Source organism: Melopsittacus undulatus, chromosome 7 (assembly GCF_012275295.1).
Source record: "Melopsittacus undulatus isolate bMelUnd1 chromosome 7, bMelUnd1.mat.Z, whole genome shotgun sequence".
NCBI classification, from domain to species: Eukaryota; Metazoa; Chordata; class Aves; order Psittaciformes; family Psittaculidae; genus Melopsittacus; species Melopsittacus undulatus.
The window spans coordinates 46,685,182-46,708,693 of NC_047533.1; the positions used below are offsets into that span (position 1 = coordinate 46,685,182).

The 23,512-nt window shown below is 41.9% G+C and overlaps 1 protein-coding gene across 1 annotated transcript in view; it reads left to right on the plus strand.

The window, feature by feature from the left end:
• The first annotated feature begins 862 nt into the window (after positions 1-862).
• TNKS (tankyrase) overlaps positions 863-23,512 on the plus strand; it is a 136,409-nt gene continuing 113,759 nt past the window's right edge. Inside the window, exons 1-2 of the mRNA XM_034064612.1 lie at positions 863-1,361; positions 12,521-12,745. Of these exons, the coding sequence (XP_033920503.1) occupies positions 863-1,361; positions 12,521-12,745 (724 nt within the window). The remainder of the gene's footprint in view (positions 1,362-12,520; positions 12,746-23,512) is intronic.

A 23,512-nucleotide genomic window follows, 5' to 3' on the forward strand; every position in this document is an offset into this window, starting at 1 on the left:
CTTCTCTGTCTCATCCTCAGCACTGACAGCCACCATCCGCCTTGCTGCCTGTCCCTCTGCACGTCGCTGTTGCTGATGCGGATGGAGCTCCTCACTTGCCTCTCTCTGCCATTTGCTGCATGTGGCTGCCTCGCCCTGGAGAACAGGGTTAACCCAAAGCTGCTTTCCTCCCTTCAATGAATGAGCCTTCCAGTTTAGCTAACCACCTTGTAAAGAACTGCCAGCCTTCCCATAGGTTTCTTCATCAGCTTTATCTCTACCAACGCCATCGTTTGGTGGCTTTGGGAACGAGCTGTACGGACAGGACACCACACCGCGGGAGGATGGCGTGAGGGGAACCTGGGTGAGCGCCTGGCCGAGGGCTGGGCTAAACTCACTGCCCCTGGCGTGACCAAGCTGGCTGGTGCCGCCGTCCCGGGCATGGAGGCAGAGGAAGCTGCCGCTTACTAGCCGCGACAGCGGGCTCCAGAAGGGAGAGGAACGCTGCCCCCCGCGCTCCCTTCCGGGCTGGGGCACGCTTGGGGCGCTCCCGGCCCGGCGCTCCCGGCCCGCTCCCCTCCTCCCTGCACCGGCGGCCGCGGCAGGGACTCGGCTCCCCGCGGGGCCGACACCGAGCGGGGCTCCTCCTCCCCGCCCCGCCCAGCCGCACGCAGCGGCCACCAGGGGGCAGGCCAGAGCCGCTGTCCCGTCGTGGGGCGTGTCCCGGTGAGGCCGCACCCACCCGTCACGAAGTGGGCGTCACGTCCGGGCGCCGCGCGTTGAGATTGGCCATGTGCTGGCGGAAGCGTGGGCGGGGACTGCCGCCGTTGCCGCAGTGACGGGGGCCGGGAGGGGGGCGGTGGGGCAGCGGAGGAGGGGGAAGATGGCGGCGCCGCGTCGCTCCCAGCACCACCATCACCATCATCACCCCCCGCCGCCGCCCGGGCCGGCCTCGCCGCCGGCCGCCGCCTCGCCGCCGCGCAGCCCCAGCCTGGCGCCAGCCGATCTCACCCCTGCCGCGCAGCGCCACAGCCTGGCTGGCCCCGAAGGCGAGGCTCCCCCCGACACCGAGCGGCCTCCGGCTCCGGAGTGCTCGGAGGAGGCGGGCGCCGCCGCCGCCCCGGGCCCGCCGGGCTCGGGCAGCAGCTCCAGCAGTTCCTCCTCGTCGTCTTCCTCGTCTGCGTCGTCGTCCGTTGCATCGAGTCCGGCGGCGGAGAGTCCCGAGGCGGCGGGCCCGGGCGCGGCGAGCGGGGCCTTCCGCGAGCTGCTGGAGGCCTGCCGCAATGGGGACGTGACGCGCGTGAAGCGCCTGGTGGACACGGGCAACGTGAACGCCAAGGACATGGCGGGACGCAAGTCCACGCCGCTCCACTTCGCAGCCGGTGGGTACCGGCACCGGGGAGGGCTGGGGCGCGTCCGGACTGCCGGTCCCAAAGAGGGCAGTGACAGCGAGTGCGTCGGGACGGGGAGGGTGCAGCTCCCGACCTGTCTCGTAAGGAGTAGCGTCCCTAGTTCCGTGAAGGGGCCCTCCAGCATCTCGGTGTGTCGGGAGAACTTAAGCTGAGAGGAATAGTGTGAGCACATTTCCTCGGCAGCCTTACACTGCAGACTGGGGAAGCGGCAGTTAAAACCTTTTTTCCCCCTCATAAAATGGAAAAAAACAAGTGGGAGAGGAGATCGTGGAGGTGTAAGGGAGACAGTAGACCTTTTTCTGTGTATTTGACATGTACGCTGCTGCAAACTTGTGCATGTGTACTTAGGAAGTGAGAAACGAGTTCAGGACAGAGTTGGCTTGAAGTCTCATATGTTGTAGTAGTTTTTGAAAGTTGGGGACCATAGTGATGTATATAGACTGGAAAGGAATCATAGCTGATGCCTGGTGCTTTATAACTGTTTTCCCTTTTATTTGGGCATAGCTGTTGCTGGATCTCTACATCACTTAAAGTCTGAGTTGGCTGGGAAGAGAGGTGAAATGGAAGAGCAGTACTTAATAGAAGTTACAGATGTGCCCAGGAGAGAATATGCCTCTTAGTGCAGAGATGAGATGCCACTGTGATCAGAAATAATGTCATAAAATCAATAAATAGGGAGTTTACATTACATTTAAACAACCTGCTTACACTAACAGGAAGTAAACAGTACCTTCTAGCAAATTTAGCTATTACAGGTTAGTGTAGCCCGTAAAGAGAATGTTTTGTACAGGATGTGGTCTTAACTGTGGGCACAAGGCACATCAAGCTCACATTAAAGTAAAACGAGGAAACTGCTTTAAGTCACCACCATTAGGACTTGCACAATTGCTAGGGCTGTGGTCAGACTGAGGGCTTTCTGACATGAGCCACAATGTTACGGGACCAGACCTTATGTAGTAAGGGACATGGATCTTGTTTCAGCTTTAGCAGTGGCACACATGAATTAATATAACTAACAAGACTGTTTTGAGTGGTCAGTATTTAAATGCAGGTGTATGGCTCTAAAGCACTGTTATTGAAATCAGTAATAAAAATGAGCATTTTGTGGCACAGTGTTGCCTGGATCTCTGGATAGTGGTGTTCAATTTTGCAGTCGGATAATACTGTCTGAGATTGTATGACTTTGTTTTAATTTTCGAAGTACAGATAGCATTTCACAGTGCCTGTAAGGGAACTTATAGTCCTGAGCCATTTCCTTTTCATTCTCTGATCCCTGAGCTCTACCAGTAAAGCATAACCTAATGCAGGTGACACAGTGAATTTCTGAGATATGGAGGCGGGCTTCATTTTAATGAACTCTGGAACATAATGCTGGTACAATTGCATGTGTGAGCATGAAGTTTTTAATGTTTTGGAAGGCTCATCTTGAGTCTTTTCTGCTTGTTTTGGGATCAGACTTAAAATTAGACCTTGCTGCTTCCCCTTAAACTCTGAGAACTTCTATGCTAATACAGACTGTAGTGCTGAAGCTGTGGTGTTAACTTCTGCTTTGATTAGGGAAGTAACGGACAAAACTTTCTTAAGGGAGATAAGACTTGGAAAGTTGATAATGTCAGTAAGATTTTGCAGTAATAGCAGTGCAGGGTGCTTCCTTGTAGCATGTGGAAAACAGCAGATGAAGTTCTCATAGCTAACAAATTCCTCCATCTATTTTTCTACATTGACAGATGTTTCTTAGTGACCATACATATTTTATCTCAAATCACTGAAATATGTCTTGTCCAAATGAGTTTGACCTGTAATAGCATTAGACAGATTTCTTAGTGCAGAGTTCTTGGGGTCCTGTGTTTTGAAATGGCCTGTAAGCACGTTGTTTGGATGCAGCTGATCTTAGGCAGTATGTATCTGCCAGTGATAAAGTGTGTTGATTTGATCTTCTCCTTTGTGGACAAAAGGAGAAATAAAACTTGCTTGCTTATAGGAGTCTGCTGTATATATGAAGCTGTGTTGTGGATAATAGCTCATTTTTTATCAGCCATACCTAAGTATGAATTGTATGGCCTTCACTCAAGGAACAAGGGTTGGATAGTGCGATATGCAGTGTTTTTAAACTGCTGCTTTAAAACTTTGGGAAGCTAAACTCTTAAATGACAAGAGAGAGTTCAGCTTCTGATCTTGTCATATGTGGTAGAGGAATAGTTCAAATTTCTTCTTCATTTCCCAGTTCTGAGGGCAGCTGGATGTTATTTTGTTGTTTGTTTTAGTTGGGTTTTTTTCCCCTGGGTACTGACTTCTCCCTAGCTCAGTCTGGTGTTCTCAGACGTCCTTTTTGGCGGCAGTGCCAGGCAGTTAAATTACTTTTACTGTACCAGGGAAGGACAACTTCCCTAACTCTAGTTTCTTCTAAAAAGCACTAAGTTCAGGTTTCCTTAAGCTCTGTGGGGTTTCTAGTTTCAAAATCACATTTATCTCCTTTCTCATGGCAGAAGTAAGATAAAAGGGGTGACTTCTGAGAGTGTTCAGAATCTTTAGCACGTACATAAGCTGAGGATGAGGTGAGAACTGAAGTCCCTGTAATTATTTAATTATTCAATTATTTAAGAAACTGGGGATAGATCTGAATCTATTTCTAGAAGTTTGAGTAATTTGTTCATTACCCAATTTTAGATGAAATGTGTATGGTCACATTAAGTAGAAGCAAGTGTTGCTTCTAAGTTTTTTTTTTTTTTTCTGGGATATATGAATTTTCAATTGATCTGAATGAAGGGGAGTTGGTTCTTCAACTCTGGAATGTCAGCTAGTGTGCTGAATAAATCTGACCTGCTTTGGTTAGCTATTAATATGGCAGAAATTAATATTGAGGCCATATCAGGGGCATAGAGATCTCTTTTGCGAGCAGGAAGATGTTGAACAAAGGATTGTTTTCCTTTCATCCTCCAACTGGACTGTTATTCTAGCAGTCTCTTGAAATTCTGAATGTCTTTCAGGATCTGTGGTGTTCAGGTCTTCCTTTGCAAGTGATTTGAGATATTCTTCTATAGAGGTACACGTGTTTGGAAAGAGGAAAGCTCAGTAGTGTCTCAACAACTATGCGGATTCTGGGTGATTTGGATCCCTGGGACCAGTGCAGGCTTTCGATGTTGTCCCTTGGCACCCAAGAAGAGGATTCTAAAGACTGAAAGTGATTGAATGACTTCAAAATACAAAGAAAAAATTAAGTGGAGGTCTTAACGTATTCAGAGCTTTAACATTTTTTTTTCCCCAAAGGAAACTAGCTTGCTTATAACTATGAAAAAAAAAAAATTAAAAAAGCACAAGGCACAAACAAAGGTATGTTTGCTAAAGGCTTTAGCCATACTGGCGGCCAAAATCGGGTATTTAGGAAAGAGTTACACACTTATCCTCTTTATATATAATTCTTCTCTAAGTGCTCTTCCTGCAGTTTGTAGCTCAGCAACTGTTTGAGCAAGACCCAGTTTCTCCGTGTTAGTAGAAGGAGTTCACTAAACAATTGGAATGTTAATTTGCGTTAAAAGTAACTTGCTTCCCCTTGTATTTTCCACCCTCTTTGCTAGAATATCCTGTGTTCTTCTTAATGGTTCTCTCTTCAAACTGCATTGTGTGAGCCCAAACTGTTCCACTCTCTTGCCTTTCCACTGCACTCCTCTGATCTACAGATGGATTGTCTCTTTGCCTTGAGAAAGACTGTTGTAGATTTCGCAGGATTATGAGCATCTTTACTGTATTATATGCCCCTCACTAGTTGAAAAAATTTATTATGCCTGTGCTGTCTGTTCTTGTAAACTAGCTTGATAATCCTGCATTTAGTGATGATGTTACATGGTTGACAAAATACCTTTTTGCCAGCATAACCAAATGAGTTGGTGGTTCTGTGTGAGAGGTAGATTCTCTCCCTGCCTACCCCCCTGCCACCTTGGGGTATGTTATTCACTTTTTAACTCTTTTTTTACGGATTATTTCAGTCTATGTGATAATGTGTCACATTTTAGGTAGACTTTGCGTGGGGTAGAGTGGGACTTTGCCCTCAGCCTACATATTTTCTGTGAATCACTGAGTGGGACTGCCTGTATTGGCCTATTGTTTTTGAAGCAGACTGGCAGTGATGCGGCTCTTGTGTGTGTGTATGTGTGTGTGTGATCATGTATAGCATTCACATACCAAGGTTAGCTTTCCAAGTCTTTTCCACCTTTAATATGCCTAGATGGGGAGGAGTTGTGTGACCTTTTGTCTGAAATCCCAGCTTTTTCTCAGAGCCAGCAAGAATTTGTAGGAGCTGGCTTAATGATGGATTTGCTTCTTCCCTTCCGAAACAAGGTTTAGCCTTGTAAAAGCATGGGTATGTATTTGCTGCTGACACCTTGATTGTTCTGTTTTTTGACACAGTCCTTGCTAGTAAATCATTAGTAATAGGACCTGTTTCAGAAATGAGTAGGTGGATGGACCTGACAGAAATAAGCTGAGTCCTAGCCAATTTCTTCGTATACCCACAATTGTAAGCTTGTAGAGTTCAACACCCATTTAATGACTTGGGGGTGTTAGTCAATGAGAAAATGAACATGAGCCAGCAGTGTGCGCTTACAGCCCAGTAAGCCAAACATATTCTGGGCTGCATCAAAAGGGGCGTGACCAGCAGGTCAAAGGAGGTGATCCTGCCCCTCTACTCTGCTCTCGTGAGACCTCACTTGGAGTACTGTGTGCAGTTCTCATGTCCTCAACATAAAAGGGACATGGAACTGTTGGAGCAAGTCCAGAGGAGGGCCATGAGGATGATCAGGGGACTGGAGCACCTCCTGTATGAAGACAGGCTTAGAGAGTTGGGGCTGTTCAGCCTGGAGAAGAGAAGGCTGCGTGGAGACCTCATAGCAGCCTTCCAGTATTGGAAGGGAGCCTATAACGATGCTGGGGAGGGATTCTTCATTAGGGACTGTAGTGATAGGACAAGGGGTAATGGGTTGAAACTTAAACAGCAGAGGTTTAGACTGGATATGAGGAAGAAATCCTTTACTGTAAGGGTGGTGAGGCACTGGAGTGAGTTGCTCAGGGAGGTTGTGAGTGCTCCATCCCTGGCAGTGTTCAAGGTCATGTTGGATGAAGCCTTGGGTGATATGGTTTAGTGTGAGGTGTCCCTGCCCATGGCGGGGGGTTGGAACTAGATGATCTTGGGGTCCTTTCTAACCCTAGCTATTCTATGATTCCATGATTCTATGATTCTATGAGAAGTTGAACTTTTTTTATCATGACGTTAGCCCCTCAAGCTAGTTCTTAGGCAACACATTCTTGTAGTTTCACTGTTATTCTCTTTCTAATGTTTAACCCAAGTTTAGAAGGAGTAATAACAGTAATTGCTGAACTGTGGGTTAATGCCCACTTCTGTACTGAAGTAGAGGTTTCTGCAGTGGCTTTTGGAAAGCATAGAGTTGGGATAACAAGTTGAAGTGCTCTTGGTGGTATCAGCCCAAACTCGGACTTGAAGAAATATGATTTAAGGTGATTTGTTAGAGCATCGGTGATGCTCCTTTGTTTTCTTTCTACTTGGGTCTATAGTAATGGCAAAAAGCTATTTGGGAAAGGTAGTTTCCTGTAAGCATGCTTTTGATATCACTGGTAATAACTGTTGGGAGTAAAATATTTTTTGAAGGCTAACATATATAACTGTTCTTTAGAAAACTTCTGGATGACTTTAGTCCTGAAGGCAAAGGGGTTTTTCACTTGGGTTGGGGAAGAATTAGTGGTCAGAATTTCAGAAGAGAGCTGATCAAGTTGATTTGTCAACTAGCAAGCTATTAATCATAATGCAAGCTGCTTCAACATGTGTGTGGTAAGGAACTGAGGAAGCAGAACAAATGTAACTAGCGACTGAGTGTTCCTTGAGGAAGAGCCAGGAAGCAGCAAGAAGCAGTTGGTAACTTACTACAGGCAGAAGCTCTGTGCAGAGATACCTGAATTGACCGCTCCATCTGTGGTGCAGTGTGCATCAAATTAGTTTAAGTTGCCCAGGAAAACCTTGCCTGAGATACTATTCCTAAAGTACTCTGACTCATTTTGTTGCTGTTGTCTGATACATCTTTGCCATAGGAGAGATGTCCTACCTGTTTGAGTAATCAAACAGGTGTTTGTAAAGCTAAGTCACTGATCAGTTCTGCCTTGTGCAACTTAAAGCAGGAATAATAACAATTTTCAGCTGAATTCATATGGATAGAGTGAAGAGTGCAGATAGTGTAGTCAATTAGAAAACATCCTGGCAGCCTTACAGGCTCAGAGCCTGCAAAATACAGATTTTTTTTTCATATAAAAAGAGGAATTGATAAATTACTGTCCTTGATTTTGAAGTTCTTGCTTGTTTTTGTTGTATTTGTAGTACATGAACTCTACTCCCAAGCATTCAGCTTGTTTTGTGGCTGGTAATTTGCTGTCTTGAGTGGTCTTGCAGTACTTGCATCTCCTTCCTATTTAAAATCCTTTGAAGGAATTTACAAGAGGATATAAATGCAAAATCTCAGACCTTCAGTAATATTGAAGCAGCTTGAAGGCTCTTCAGTTTATTTTGTTAAACTAAAATGAAGTGGGAGAAGTGCCTGGTGGCTTTTGGAAGACCGGGGGGGGAGGGGGGAATGGTATCAGAATGTACAGTACTGAAGCAAAGAGATGTACAGTGACTTAGCTTGAGCTTCACCTTTGCTTACTGTTTAAAACCATTCTCAAAAGGTCACGTGTCTCTAAGATGTGTGCTTCTCCAAGGGATTGTATTCTGAGAGTTACATTTAGCACTGTAACAAGCGGGACTACCTTTAGTAAGAGCATCTTTCCTGCTTTGCCTAAGATCACTAATACCTGCAGGTGTGCTTAACCTGTGATTATGTACGACTGTAAAATCTAACTCCTTTTGGAGTCCATGTGTTCTTAAGAGCAGACTAGTGAAAGGAGGAGGAAAAACAGCTAGTGAGAGTTAGGGTCTTTCAAGTGATAAATTAAACTGCACATATTAGCAGCTTTGCAGAGGTTAGACTTCGCATTTGAAGGAATTCATGCCATGTTAATCAAGTGACATTAATTGGGGAGTGGGTGTAACAGTACAGCTGTACTTAAACTGATCAAACTGACTATTCGATGTATGGTTGGCACTGGGGAAAGCATTCTTCTGATTTTGGTGGGAAGTCCATATAGTTGTTTTTTTTACCAGTCTTTCTGAAAATGAGTCTTGAAATTGGCCAGTGATGTATGTGGCATCTTGGAGTATTAGTAATTGTCTGTAAACTGTTACCATGTGAAAACTTTTGACTAACTGAACTCAGGTTTCATGTGGAAGTCCTCACCGAAGCATGTACCAACAGGCTATCAACTGATGCTTCTGTTGCTTTCCTTGAGTTGCTTCTATCATCAGTTATTCAGTCTGCTCACTCTGTTGCCTCTTGCTTACTTAGGTTCAATGCCACAAGAAGAGATGGGGCAGGACAACCTTGTGGGCTGGGAGCAGGATGTGACAGGGGAAAAGAACTGGTCTTGGCAGTAAACATTTGGTGGTATCTAGGTGCCATTTTGACTGACAGCACTTGAAAGTTTTATTTAGTTTAATATTCAAGCTGACAGTTTACTACCTAAAGCCTTTTTTTCCCTCTCACTTTCAGCATAAAGCGACAGGTATGGAATACAGCACTGGCAAAGAACTAGTTAAGTGGCATTTTCTCCAAACTGTGTGCCTGTCTTTTGATGTATGTGAAGCTTTCATAGCTGTGTCCATGTCCTGGCTTTCACCACTTCAGTTGTTTCTGTGAGATGACTGGAGAAATTAAGAGCCTGTCAGTCACTCTGAATTTTTGCCTTTTCTTTGGTTTGACTAATGAGTGTTTCACCCTTAAATTTCAAATGTCCTCTTGCTACTACTCTATTGTAATGGGATTACTGCTTCCTTTCTCTTCTGGACAATATATTTTCTGAGGTACTCTGACTTGCCTGAGACTTCTAAGTTGTGTAAAGAAGCTAAAATGAGGGCAAGGTTTGTGCATTTTACCCATGTCAAATAGCCAAAGCTAATAAGGGACCCTGCCCATGTGTGTGCTTTGAAAGCTGGGAGGTGAACCTCATTAAACAAGCCTGCATTCTGTGCCTTTAAATGTGACTCTTCTCCATAGTTACTCTGGTTTTGGATGTTATCTATTTGATCATCTTTGGGGATCTTTAATTACAGTCACTTACTTGGGAACTCTTAGGCTCTGCAAATTAAAGTTACACTGGAAGTATCCAAGAGTAAGATTTTTAAAATCTTCTTAAATGCCATCACATTAGTTTCTTCATTTTAAACCAAATTATATGTGCCTGATCTGTTGCAAATGGCTTGGTATGTGCCTGGGTTTTTTTAAAAAGGTGACCCTCCCCCCCCCCCCCCCCCCCCCCCCCCCCTTGCTGCAGGAGTTTCAGTCATTACAACCAATTTGGCAGATTGGATTTTGTGATCACTTTAAAGACTTGCTGGTACTTTGTCAATTCAAGTTTTTGCAAGTTTGTCTGTGGTCGAGATGGGGAAGCTATTCCCATAACTCATCACTTTGAAAGGTGGGTGGTCTGGTGGGATGAAATCACAGTAACCTTTACTGTGCTTTGTGAGGACTGAACAGAAGAGCCAAGTCACCAAAAACTGTAAAGCGGTTATTGCTGTCGTTTCCAAAGATACCTTTATCAAGGGCTACCTTGAACAAGTGTGTGTGTGTGTGTGTGTGTGTGTGTGTGTGTAGTCCTGACAATCTCAACACTGAATAACTTGAAAAGAAATTTGGGTTTACAGGCACTGTAAGGTGGTTTTTCCTTGAGAGACCAGAAGTACATGTAAAGCAAATGCTAATTCAGTTTCAGTACTCTTAGTAGTTCAGTCTATAAAAACTAAAGACTAATAAATTCTGTTGATTTGCTGTTTAGTTGAAACCATCCTTTCCTAACTCATGTCTTTCTCAACTTTCCTTTGCCAGTCAAATGAACAATATAAACTTGGGAATCTTGAGGGCTTGCTTCTTGGTATTTATGCCCCAGGCCTGTTAGCTTTGCTGTGGGACCAGATACCCTTTGCTGTTGTACCCATTTAAGCTGTCATTTTCTGTTTGAAGACTTAGAGGTGATGTTCCTTGACTGTTTCATAACAGGAACAAACAAACAAATCAGTTTTCATGTTAGAAGCCACAGTGATTTACAGTAGCAGTGGCCTTGCTGACAGTTCAGTTAAGAAAAATGTGTCTTCTGTTAGCAGTTTTGTCATGATAAATAAGTATCACTTTTAATAATACCAGTTTTGATTTGTGAGCTTCCATTTCTGTAGTGTAATTTCTAACGTGAAGTGATCAGTATATAATGTACCAGAAAGCTTTGACTCATCTGCAGTGATGGACTAAAAGTGGATTGCTGAGGGGGGAGCCAGTCTGGTTGTGGGCCCCTCCCGGCAGCTGGTATGGCTCGGCAGCTTGTGCAGCAGCTGCTCAGCTGCTGTTCAGCCCCGTGTATTAAAGAAAACACACTTTGGTATCTAAATGTGCTAACTTGTGATTTGTAGTGGTCCAGCATCTGTGCTTCAAACAGCTGAAGGCTCTGTACAGTGGGGACTGAGGAATCCTCATTGCTATCCAAAAGTAACCAATTTGTACTTGATCACTGGCACACTTGAACTACATATTACAATACAGGATTAACTAAGTGTAAGCTGTTACGCTCTCTACTAGATGTGAACATCTGTGGGTGTATCCATGATGTCTTCCTCAGACTGTTCTACCTGCTTGCTTGGGGCAGAAATCGATACTGCTAAATTGTCATCAAAACTCAAACCACGGTAAGCCTTGGTAAAGAGGCTTTTTCCTGTGGCTGTGCTTGCCTTAACCATAGCATTAGTCAGCTTCTAGAAAACTTATGCCCTTCAGGAGAGGATGTTGAAGGACTCTGTGCTTCACTGAGGAGACTCTAAATTCCTGCAGAATGGCTAGCGTGCCATTTGACTGAAAGCTGGATGTTGAGTTAGAGCATTAGCCTTAACTGGATTAAGCCAGTTTGGATGCAAAGCTGCTAGATCTGGCTTAGAGGTCTCATTGTATGGACTCTGGGGAAAAAGCGTGCTAGTTCTGTGCAGTAAGTCTGCACAGCTATAACTAGTGCAGTACTCTGGCAAAAAGGGGGTTTAATCCATTGAAAAGAAGGTCTTATGCAGGGACTTACTGATCTGGGGTAAAATACTGTGATTTATGAAGTCTTCGTGCATGAGTTGTTGCCTGTGGTGGAGAGTACTGACTTTTGAGAATCATTTCAGTCACTTTCAGCAGCATTTTGCTGTGGTCACCTGAGGGAGAACTGATAGCTTCTTTGTCTCTTCCCTTGAGCTTTGTATTTGCCTTCTAAAAGAGAAACAATGTTTTTAGTTATGTTTCTGATCTGTGATCTATGGAGTTACTACGATCTATAAACTGCCAGTTAGCACTACTGTGATGGAATTTCATTTGCTGCAGCAATTAATTCAGCTGTTTCAGAAACATAGTTCATATACGTGGGATTTTTCATTCTGAAGCTGGTTGGTATCCATCATTACCAGAAGACAGAGTAACTTCTAAAGTGTCAGGCTTTTAAACTTTTCAGTGATGCTGCTTTTAGCCCTGAGGTTTATAAGAAATGGAATCTGACCTTTGAGATGCAATCTGGTACAAAAATGAACACTTGTGTTTTAGTTTAAACTGTCCCTTTTGAACCTAAGTTCTGTTCCTGTCATCTCCACAGTGGAGTCTGCAAAGTATTTCATTGTAATAGAAATTTAAAGCCATTGTTTATTTAATCTTTTATCTCCTAATAATCTTCTATTGAAAAAGAATGGCAAGCCTAATGTAGAACCTTTTCATGAGACAGTGGCAGCCAGTGAAGCTATTTATAATACAACATTGTTCACTGCTGTCATGAGTTTAAGTGGATCTTCCAACTGTTGTTTGAGCAGGTGAATATAGTTGCACTTGATGGTGAAATGAACCAAGCAGTAGAAGAGGGACATGAATAATATCATTTGATGTCTGCACACCAGGCTAAGTGAACAGTTTTAAATAGTAAATCATGTGTTTTACCAGATGAATGAACAGAAATATGTTCTTTTACAGGTTTTGGAAGGAAGGATGTTGTAGAGCACTTGCTACAGACAGGAGCCAATGTTCATGCTCGTGATGATGGAGGGCTGATACCCCTTCACAATGCCTGCTCTTTTGGTCATGCTGAAGTGGTTAGTCTGCTGCTGTGTCAAGGGGCAGACCCAAATGCTAGAGACAATTGGAACTACACTCCTTTGCATGAAGCTGCTATCAAGGGGAAGATAGATGTCTGTATTGGTAAGTGTCTGTCACTTCTTAAATTGAAATCTTACCAGATACATGTGTTGTGCAGTTGTAATCGTTCTTGTACTGGACTTGAGATGAAAGATACTGCTTGTTCTTAAAAGATAACATATTCTAAGCTTGCAGGTAGGTATAGTGATAGTCATTTAAGGCTAACTTTTCCAAGGTTTATAATACAAGCCTTGCTGAAATTGCATATGAAACTAAGCAGAGGAGGTTAGATAAAGTCTCCTTGTCTGTTAAATTACAATAGTCAAAGTTTGAATATGGAGGTTTGTTTGTCTTGGTTGTGCTCAAGAAAACTAGCTGTACTAGATAAAGTCTTTGCTTTTTGGGCTGCTCTATATGTTGTCTTAGTGGTTAGAAAGATGGTTAACCTTTCACTCTATACAGGATGGGGAAACATCTCATGAGTCATTTGGAGCTTTTCAATACAAGTTACAGGACACCATTGTTCACAGTGGTTATATATCTTCAGTGCATGTGCTGTAGCCGGGAGCCAAAGCAATTTCAAATCAAATTGAACACTTCAATCATTTTAAATGTGTCTAGAACACATAAAGAGCTCTTCAGTTAGGATGTCTTTAACTTTTATGGTTTTTCTCAGTGTACTTAGTATTACTTTTTTTCTAAATGGGAACTTCTATATTTACTTTTTTCTACTTATTTTTTTTTAAACACTCAGATCAATTCCTTGAACTTATTTATCAATGCTAGTTCTCACATCTAGTAACTTGAATAAAATGGTCTACTCAACATAATGGTTTTTATTGAACATGGAGAGAAAAACTTAGTATTTAGGAGCTGCAGTTAAAATTACGAACATAAGATTGTTCAAGGAAGAAAAATAACAGTTACAGATGAAACTAGGACAATAACATATAGAGCAAGACACAATTTTCAGAACTTCAGATAATATCTCTTTGCTTAAAGACTTGTTACAGTCCAGCAGAGAAAGCTCCATAACTTAAGAGGACAAGTTCTTGCATTAGCTTTATCGCTTTGGGTGGTTTGTCTTCGGGTGGTACTCTTTGGAGGAGATTGGGTAGGTCAGATCAAGATGGGAGATTGTGGTACATCAGTTTTGATGTACAATGATGACACTGATTTGAGATTATTTAGATCTAATTTCCATGATCAAAAAGCTGATGGTACCTTTAAAGGTATACTCTTAATTTAGTAATTTGTGGCCTTCGTGAAAGGAAGTACAGAATCAAATTTATGTCTTGTATTACACAGAACTTCATTCTGTGTTCCATGCTCAGATTTTTTTCTGTGACTCTAGATGTTAGACTAAGGGGATGATATATATACATATACATATATATATGTATATATAAAATAAATAATATTCAGTATGTGGTACTGATCACATCCCAAAGCTCTTCTGTTCTTCACTGAAGTTGTAGGGTTTATTGGGAGCATGGAGCAGGGCTACGGGACTAGATGCTGTTCTCCTTACAAAGCTACTTGCAGGCAGATTGGAGGCTGGGAATCCTTTAAAATTTATTTTATTTCAAACAAGCAAGCACGATGTGGTTATGCTTAGTTTATTTACAGATGTCCATGTGTGTTGTACTTCAGTCTGATATTTGATCAATCAAAGTGAGAGTTATTACTGAAGGCAGTGTCACCAGTCACTAGATTTAATGTGTACTGTAGTATGATGCTACTTTGGGATTTATGATTCCATAAACCTGCTAGGACATGAGTGTAGATAAAGAATTCTATTCTTTCGTGTTTGCAGTGAGTTTGGTTGCATGTTACATCTAGTGGGCAAGTATGTTTTGCTGGTTTTGCCAGGTTCCTGTTTATTTCCAGTGGTTTTGTATATAACATTTATATTAAGGTCTTTTATAATAGGGTTATATTAAGGTAGTTTTTATCTCAAAGTCTTTTAGAGAAACACATTGTGCATAGGGATAATGAATAATGATTGCTTAGGGCACAAATTCTAAGTAGGAATACTTGAATAGCTTTCTGGAATATACTTGTACAGTGCTGCTATTTATACCTGTTACAAGCAGATATGATGGAAAAAATAACCTGCAAAAAAATACCAAACATATTAAAGAATCAAGGCATGGTTTTAAAAATGCATTAATTGAAGAACAGCCTCTGAAAATCCTGGCATAGCCTAGAATTTATTACTGAACTTGGATGTCTGTCTGGAAAGCAGGTTGTGTAGGATTTGGTCATCTAGCTGTATTGTTTGGCTACCTATTCTTGGCATCTTCTTTCAAATAATACAATGGGAGATAATTTTCCACTTTATCTTCTTGCCTTCTCTTCTTCTTTGCCACCCCAGTTTGCATCTTTTCTTTGTAATATCTAGCATAGAATGTTCTTTTGGCCGCTTTACAGGTCAAAAAGGGAGAAGGGATAACTGAACAGTGTGGAGATGCAGCACATTGAGGAATAATGATTTTTTTCAGGAATACTCAAGGCACTGAAGCAGAGTGGGAAGTCCAGCAAAAGCTGGGTAGTGATTGCACTACAACTATAGAATGCTCTTGTGTCTAGCACTAGCCTTGGAATGGAGTGTGCCTATTTATGCTCAAAGTGTTAGGAATACTCAGCTGTACAGCCAAGTTCAGACTAACAGGTACAACTGAGAAGCTTATGTGGAAATAAGAAGTGCACATGAACTGATGAATACTCAGTACAAGCTTCTACTCTGGGAAACTCCAGCAAATGACTGATAGGATTTCTTGTTCTTCTGTTTTACTGGTTGCATGTTACAATCATAGGACAGTGTTGGAAGTTAAAGGTGGAGAATACAAGTGTGCCAAGTTTGGGAGGAATAGGGACTGTGGCACTTCTAGGCAGTTTGTGTCCTGTATCTGGAAATGTTGGAGGATGGTAAGCAGTGCTTAGCTGGTTTACTGACCATCTCTTACAATATATTTAGCTGCTGCAGATTTGTTTAGTTGCTAAGTAATTGAATCAATTTAAAAGCATTGTTTGCTATGTAATCAATTTTTGGACTAAATGTATTGAAGCATAAAAACCAATTGTTGGGTAAGTGTTCTCCAGTATTTATGTCTCCTAGGATTGCTTTATCTGTCAGGAAGATGTATTTTTGGTGTCTGTGGACTGTTTCTAGAGCTAATGAAAACTGGTTTTGTTCCTCAATGTCATGTTTGCTCATGGAATAATGAATGAACGAATGGTGAACTCTGCAAAGCGTTTGGAGAAATGCTGTGATGTCATGTTAGCAACTGTTGTGCAGGTTGGGATGGAGAGAAAGGATTGTTTCTTCAGCTGAAGGTCTACTGCAGTCTAAAGATCCACATAGCTCACTTTGCTCCAACAATGGTGTGTAGTGAAGATGCTCAGGGTTAACGAATGGCTTGAGTGTATACTTCTTTCTCATGGCAAGCAGCAGTTTAGGAACTTGATAAAGCAGAGGCTGCATCTTGATTGTGTTACATAGCCATTGGTACACAAAATTCTTGAAAGATAGGTGTAATAATTTCTTAAATGCTGCTATACTTTTGGCTTTGAAGGTGTTCTGTAACACGAGAATTTTACAATTTAGTAGTCTTGCAGCAAGAAAACAACACTTTTCTTCAAAATGTTATTCTCTATGACTTTTGTTACAAGTCATTCAGGGCTTTCATAAGAAGTAGCAAATAGCCATTTTTACTTGTACTCTGCATATCCTTTGTGATTTTATAGGCCTATATTTCTTCTTCCTTCTAATGTCTCTTTTCCAAGCTGTGAAAAACTTAAGTCTTCCATCATGTTATCCTGTTAAATATTCTGGAATTATTTTCTTTTCTGGTGTTTTTTAGGTTAGGGGCTGGCATCGGGGTACAGACATAAAAACTGGATATAGTAGATTTATAGGGTAGCTTCATGTTATTTCTATTTTGTTTTTCTGGTTGCTGAACATGGAATGGGAGTAGCTCCACGGTATTTCCTGGGTGGTAACAGCTTCTTTAAAACTGTGTTTATGCAATACACTTATTTTTTTGTTTCTTTGTTAAAAAAGCAGGCTAAAAATAGCCTTACAGAAGCTGTGCTTATGCAATTTTGCCTGGCCTTGCTTTGCCCTCCACTGTGTGTTTCTGCAGAGGCTATGGTTCCTACAGAGCTTTTTGTTCGGTGGGTTTTGTGTTTTTTCCCCAGGTGGATTTCCAGTGAAGTACTGTAAAAAACTATTACAGGACTGCTAGCCTAAGTGATCTCAGGTGTCATACATCTACTTAGTTTTTAAGGGCATACTATACAAATATGCAAACCATGAGCATCTTCTATGGTGATGCCTTGATTTATGGATCTGAACATACAGTGTACTTAATTTATTTCCCTAAAATTACCAAATTCTAGCTACTAAAAAGCTCCCTTCAACACTGTACAAAACTGTAGAAGTTTAAAAAAAAAATACTTCTAGTCCATGCAATGCTAAGAATCCATCAGGAATTACTTAATATGACACTAAACAAATGCTTTTTACTGGCTTCCTCTGGGCTAGTTAAAATTTCCTGCAAAGATCTTTTGGCATGATGAGTTTACTGTCCCAGTGCTATGAAGCAATGTCTAATGGTAATGTCAAGGTACATTTGTCTCTCTGACCGGAGAGCTTCTGAGGAAGTTGACTTTTTTTTTTCCCCATTACTCTCTTTGTACTTGAAAGATACAGTAAGCAAGTAAATGAAAACTTTTTTAACCTAGCAGGCTTTCCAACCTGCTGGTCCACCCCTTAGCATAGGGATCACTGTTATTTAAATGTCTCTTTGTTAAGAATGTCAAAATATTGCTCAGGTTGCTGCGCTTCCTCACAGCTGTGAAAGGAGAAGAATTCATCAGCTATTACCTTCTGCTATTGCATATCTTCAGGCTGAAATGTGTTGGGAATATGGTTTGACCCCTTCCTGCAGGGCAGATAAGCCTTCTGGCAGGATTAAAAAATCTATGAAAGGTATTTTATGGGTACAGCTAATGCACAGTAAACCTTAAAGGAATTGTAGAAGTTGTGATTTGCCCAATCATTCAACTGCAAAGAAGGCATGTACAGCAAATAGTGAAATTATTACAATTTATGACTTTATTGCCCCTTGAGATTTTTGTAATGCTCAAAGCATTTTGCCTTCCAAGCAGAGGAATTGTATTGCTCTAAAAGTTAGAGCTGCATCTGATTTTACTACTTGAAAATAAATAAAGTCAGAAGAAGTGCCCTCAAAGAGCAAAACTGTGCCTTAGCAAGTTCTTTTTGGGGTTGGGGAATGCGGTGAGGAGTGGTGAGGGGGAGAGGCTTTAGCATCTTAACTGAAAAATTACCGTAGTGACTAAAGATTTAGCTGCTGGATTGGCAAAAGCCTGTAGAAAGACCAATAGTTTCTTAATAAGTATTAAAGGGGATATTGCTAATTGAGGTGTACTGGGAGCTGGTTAGGCATGTTTGGAGAGATATATTGAATTCCCAAAGATTCTTTTGGAGAACTGATGCTCTAGATGGAAGCTTAGATTCAAAGAGTCATCTCAGGAGTTCAGTATTCAGAGGCTAGGAAGCTCATTGAAAAGTGCTCTCAAATGAGGACTTTGTGTAAAATGTTTAACTATTCACAGAATCACAGAATCATTAGTGTTGGAAGGAACCTCTGGAGGTTATCTATGTTGTTTATATCAGAAGTTCTTGAATATTCTTAATATTCTTGCTTTGACCACATAGTTGGAGCATTTCTGCTACTGACTACTTAGAGTTTGCAGTGAGAAGGCAATTACTTTATTCGAACTTTTTAGAGCTGCAGAACAGTTTAAAGAACTTCAGACTGTTCTTGTGTGCCAGAAATGTGAATTTTGTCCAATAGAGTGCCATGAGTTAATCCTTACAGTGTGGGGAGCTACCCTGTGTGTTGGTTGCATTTAACATTGACATACAGAACAAAAGTACTATGTGATTTGATATACTTAAGACTTTGTTAACAGCATCTATCTATTATTTGTCAAGATACATTGAATAAACCCCCTGGCTATTCTTAATAGTATTTATTGCTCAGATGTTCACTGATAAAAGCCAAATCTGTTGTGGAAGCAGGCTCATCAGACTATTCAGATTATGAATTGGTTTGGTCTGTTTCTGCCCTGTGAGTGATAGCATGTGTGTGGAACCCTGCTTCTTTGAGTAGCAAATGAGTTTAAATCCTCTGTATACGCAGTGGCACAAAGACTTAATATGCTTGTCTACTCATACTGCTTTTTCTGGGGTCTTTGTCAAACCCTGCATGATAGCAACCATAGGATAAAATCTCCATGGTTTAGGTTGAGTAGAAGATGCTATTGCTTTCTCACGGGAGTTCTTGCTCATGGTTTTAAATAGTTTCATGTTATCTAACCACTGGTTTAAGCTGAGTCAGTTTGTAATCGTTAATAGTCATCACAGAAATCAAAGCTTCTTGGGCTGTATCTTACTATATTTCCTTGTAAGTCTGTAGTTCGTATTCCCTATTCAAAGGGACATGAGTATAAGGATTCTTCTCTGTGAGCTGGTGGGGATGGAGGAGCCCATGACTGAAATCATACATTGGTAATTTAGAGGCATTGTAGTGTTGTTGTCATAGTAACAGTGGGCTGGAGTGTGGGACAACAGGGCTTTTGTTTAAAGCCACTACAGAAAATGGTTTAGGATACTCTGCTGTGGCATGTACAACTGCAGTGCTCCTTGGTGGACTTTGGTGGAAAGACAGAAGGGGAGTTGATCAATGCCTGTATGTAAAGGACATCTCTTCAGTATGTGACATCTGCGTGCATCAGGTCTGCTAGTGTAGTGCTGTCCAAAGGAGTTATGGAAAAAGCTACCAAAATGAGAGTGTGGTTGGTTGGTGTAAGGGTTCTGGGGGATCCTTTCTGCTGGCATTTTGCATCCATGCACATGTTGCTGTGGTAGATGCTTTATGAAGAAAATCTCCGTGAGCATTGTCAGTTGGCTGTGTGTGCCTGCCAAAGGTCTTGGAGTGCCAGGAGCCTTGAAATGAGTTGATCATTGATGCAAGGTGAGAGTATCCTATGACAGTGTTTTGTGAGAGGACCAAGCATTGAACTGATTAATCCTGAGGTAAAATCCTCTTCATAAATAAAATTGGTAGTAAAGTTTATACCACTCTGTGCTTTGTACAGATTGATTGAAAATGAGCATTATTTCAGTTGAAAAGGCTTGTCTTCAGGGTTATGCCAATAAAATGACTTAGTGGTTTTGTATCCTGGACTAGTGGTGCTGAAGGCTTGTAAAACCTCTCATGTTACTGTGTTACTCAGAGTCCTTAAGGCTATCATTTATATTATGGTATTTGTATTGCTAAAAGTTGATTGATATTCAGTTTAATGAAAATTGAGAAGGATTGCTTGTCTGGGTATTTATACACTGTGTATTTTGAAAGCCACCTGTCTTTCTGTTAGGTTTGAACTGTATTGACAGCTAATATGCTACAACCTGTCTGTGAGTTTAGACTTTTTCCCAGTTCTAGTTCTTCTTCCCTAAAATTCAGGTATCAAGTAAATTAGTCTTTTTGCCTTTTTTGTCTGCTTGGCATAAACGAATCTGTGAAGAATGAGAAGAGTCAATATTTTATGATGTTTCTTTACAAGTGTTGATTAAATCACAATCTGGTTATTTGCAGCAAAGGAGGATGTATGATAGTATGCAAAACACTGTTGGAAAACTTGCTGTAGGATGTTTATGGGAAGTAATGTCTTCAAAAGTTCTGATGTTAACTATTAGCAAATTGAGAGGGAGGCAAAGAGGAAGTTACATATTATCCAGGACAGGGTAATGAACAGATATGGCTCCTGCAGACACTGAAACAGCTTTCAGATGTTCCATCCCAGTTTACAGTGGTTTTCTGAATGTCTTGCAGACATACTTAATCTTATGAGACTGTACTACTGATTACTGTAGCAATATTTGCTTTTAGCTTCTGAGAGGAACCATATGGTCTTAATGCAGTTCATATGAGGTTTAAAATCAATCTCTAGATATATGTGTAGCTGCTAAGGCATAAATGAATGGAGCCATTCTAGCAGAGTTCTCGGATGTTTTCTTAGTCTAATGGAAAACACTGATTAAAGTATTACTATGGCATATAAAGGTCTTGCTTGTAAAAAATGTGCATGCAATTAAATATTTGTGGTGTCTGTTTTTAACGTTCTGTTCTTTCTGAAATGTAAAGGAAGTGCACAAATGAACTATGGGTGTCTGAAGCCTACAGAAAATACTGAGCACTTGCCTCTTGTTCAGTGTGGTCTTCAGCCTTCTGTCAGCTGGGACTCGTGGTGAATGTAGACTCCTGTGCCCCACTAATTCATTGTTTTTCCATGTTTATACAGATGCACCATGATTCTTAGACAAAGCTAAATCCTTTCTGGGAAAGGCTGGAGTGTCTTGTGTGAATCCTGCGGTGCATGCTGCTTCATGTTTTGCTGATGTCTTGTCCAGGCAAGCAGTACTGAGTAATTCCTTGGTTAAGCACAGTGCTCTTGACCTACCTATGGTTCTGGATACTGAACTTACATGTCAAGGGTTCAAGGGATCCAAGAGGAATTAGCTGCAGCAATTTGTTTTTATTGGGGTGATAAAAGGATGGCATAGGACACAGATGTGACCCAGGAGAGGAGCCCCCTCAGACTGATCCAACATGTGCCCTTCCCTAGCGTGAGATCTACAATAGTTGAAGGTATCTTGCCTGACAGTGCGATTTTTGCAGTGTAGAATACTGACTTGTCAAGGACCTAATGTTAAATAGGAGAAGACTTGCACTGCTGTGTATAAGGAGGGCATGGCAGTGTCTTCTGGCCAGCCTGTAGCTTTATCAACAATTTCATAGACTGATCAGCTTGGTTTCATGTACTTCTTATATTTCGTAAATATATCGTAACTATGCTGTGGACTAAGGATGAATTTACAAAATTGGCACAAGGTCCAAGTTTTATGTGAAATACACTAAAGTTATTTGGCTTGCTGGGGCTTCTTTAATCTTAACAGTTTAGCTCTTAACCACATCAGAATGTTACTGTGTGTGTTCCATAGGATGTGTGTTGCCAGCCCTATAACAGTTTCATGCTGTTGAAAGGTGGTAGGCGCTGAAATTCTCATCTAGAAAAGCCTGGAAAAGGCTGTGCTTTTCAGCTGTGCTAGGGTTTGAATCCCTTCAATGTGTATTTCTTCTGGCAATAAAAAGAGAAACTGGTTTTGATTGTATTTTCCCTTTCAGAAAATTGGTAGATCCAGGACAGGTTCTGTATGTTGCTTCCTGAGTGCAAGGCTTTAGTGCCCTGGCAAACAATACATTCTGATAGCTGCATAGCTAATTCCACATGCAGTCTACCACCTGATTTGCAGGATTTTTTCCCTGCAAAATTCAGTAGGAAGACATGGATAATGTGTTTGGTTTGCATGACAGGGTTGGTGGGGGTGGTGAGACACGACACCTACAGAAGGCAAGTCAGCAAAGGCAGTAGCACCTCTGTGATAATGTATCTGAGAGAGAAAAGTTGCTGTGTTGGAGCAATTGCAGCTGGAGAGAAAGGTGAGAATCTGAGAGAAACAGCCCTACAAACACCGAGGTCAGTGCAGAAGGAGGAAAGGAGGTGCTCCAGGAGGCAGAGCAGAGGTTCCCTTGCAGACCATGGTGAGGCAGGCTATCCCCTTGCAGCCTATGGTGGTCCGGAGCAGGAGGATGCTGGAAGGAAGCTGTGACTTCATGGGAAGCCTGCGCTGGAGCAAGCTCCTGGCAGGACCTGTGTCCTCATATTGAGAGGAGCCCACGCTGGAGCACGTTTGCTGGCAGGACTGGTTACCCATGGGGGACCCATGCTGGAGCAGTCTGTTCCTGAAGGACTGCAGCCATGGAAGGGACCCACACTGGACCATTTCATGAAGACTCAGGTTGGAGAAGTTGGTGGAGGACTGTCTCCTGTGCGGGAGACCCCACACTGAAGCAGGGTAAGAGTGTGAGGAGTCCTTCCACTGAAGAGGAAAGAGCAACAGTGATAACATAGGATGAACTGATTAAACCCCCTTATTCCCTGTCGCCTGTGCTGCTGGTGCGGAGGAAGTAGAGCAAATGACAAGTTAAACCCAGGAAGAAGGGAGAAGTGGGGTGACACCATGCATATGCAGGAAGAGATTGGACTTGGTCTTTCATTTCTCTTAACTCTCCTCAATTACTTTTCCTCTCAATATGCTACTTGTTGACCTGATTTACCTTGGTGGCTGCTTTTGCTTTTCAAGGACACTAGAAGAAGGGCCCTTAATCTGTCAAGTGGGATATCAGGTGTACAGCTGACATTAATTTGAGTAAAATCTGAAGTAGAAATGTGAATTCATTCAGAGAAAAGTGAAATTGGGACCAAGCAATGAAGACCTGTCCTTAAAGTAGTTTTCAGCTTGGGATATAGATGAAAGCATAAATTGTGCAGACAGTAGGGCAGCAGTTAAGATTTCTAGGTGTTCAACAAAATACCATACTGAAACAAATGCTTAGAGAGCAAGCAGCTGCAGAATTGTAACTTGTGAGGAAAAGGGGTGTTATTTAGTTGCATAGTGAGGCTTCAACCTGTACCATCTACAAATGGGCTAATTTTGGGTTTTGGGGTTGGGCTTTGGGGGTTTTTTGGGGTGTAGGGGTTTTTCTTAAAATAAAAAGCTCTTCTGGTTAAAGGCTTTCTATTCCATTTTTCACACTAACAACATAATGTTCCAAATGACTACTTGAACACACTGAGGTGTGATTCTTAAGCCCCTGTGTGAAATGGACGCAA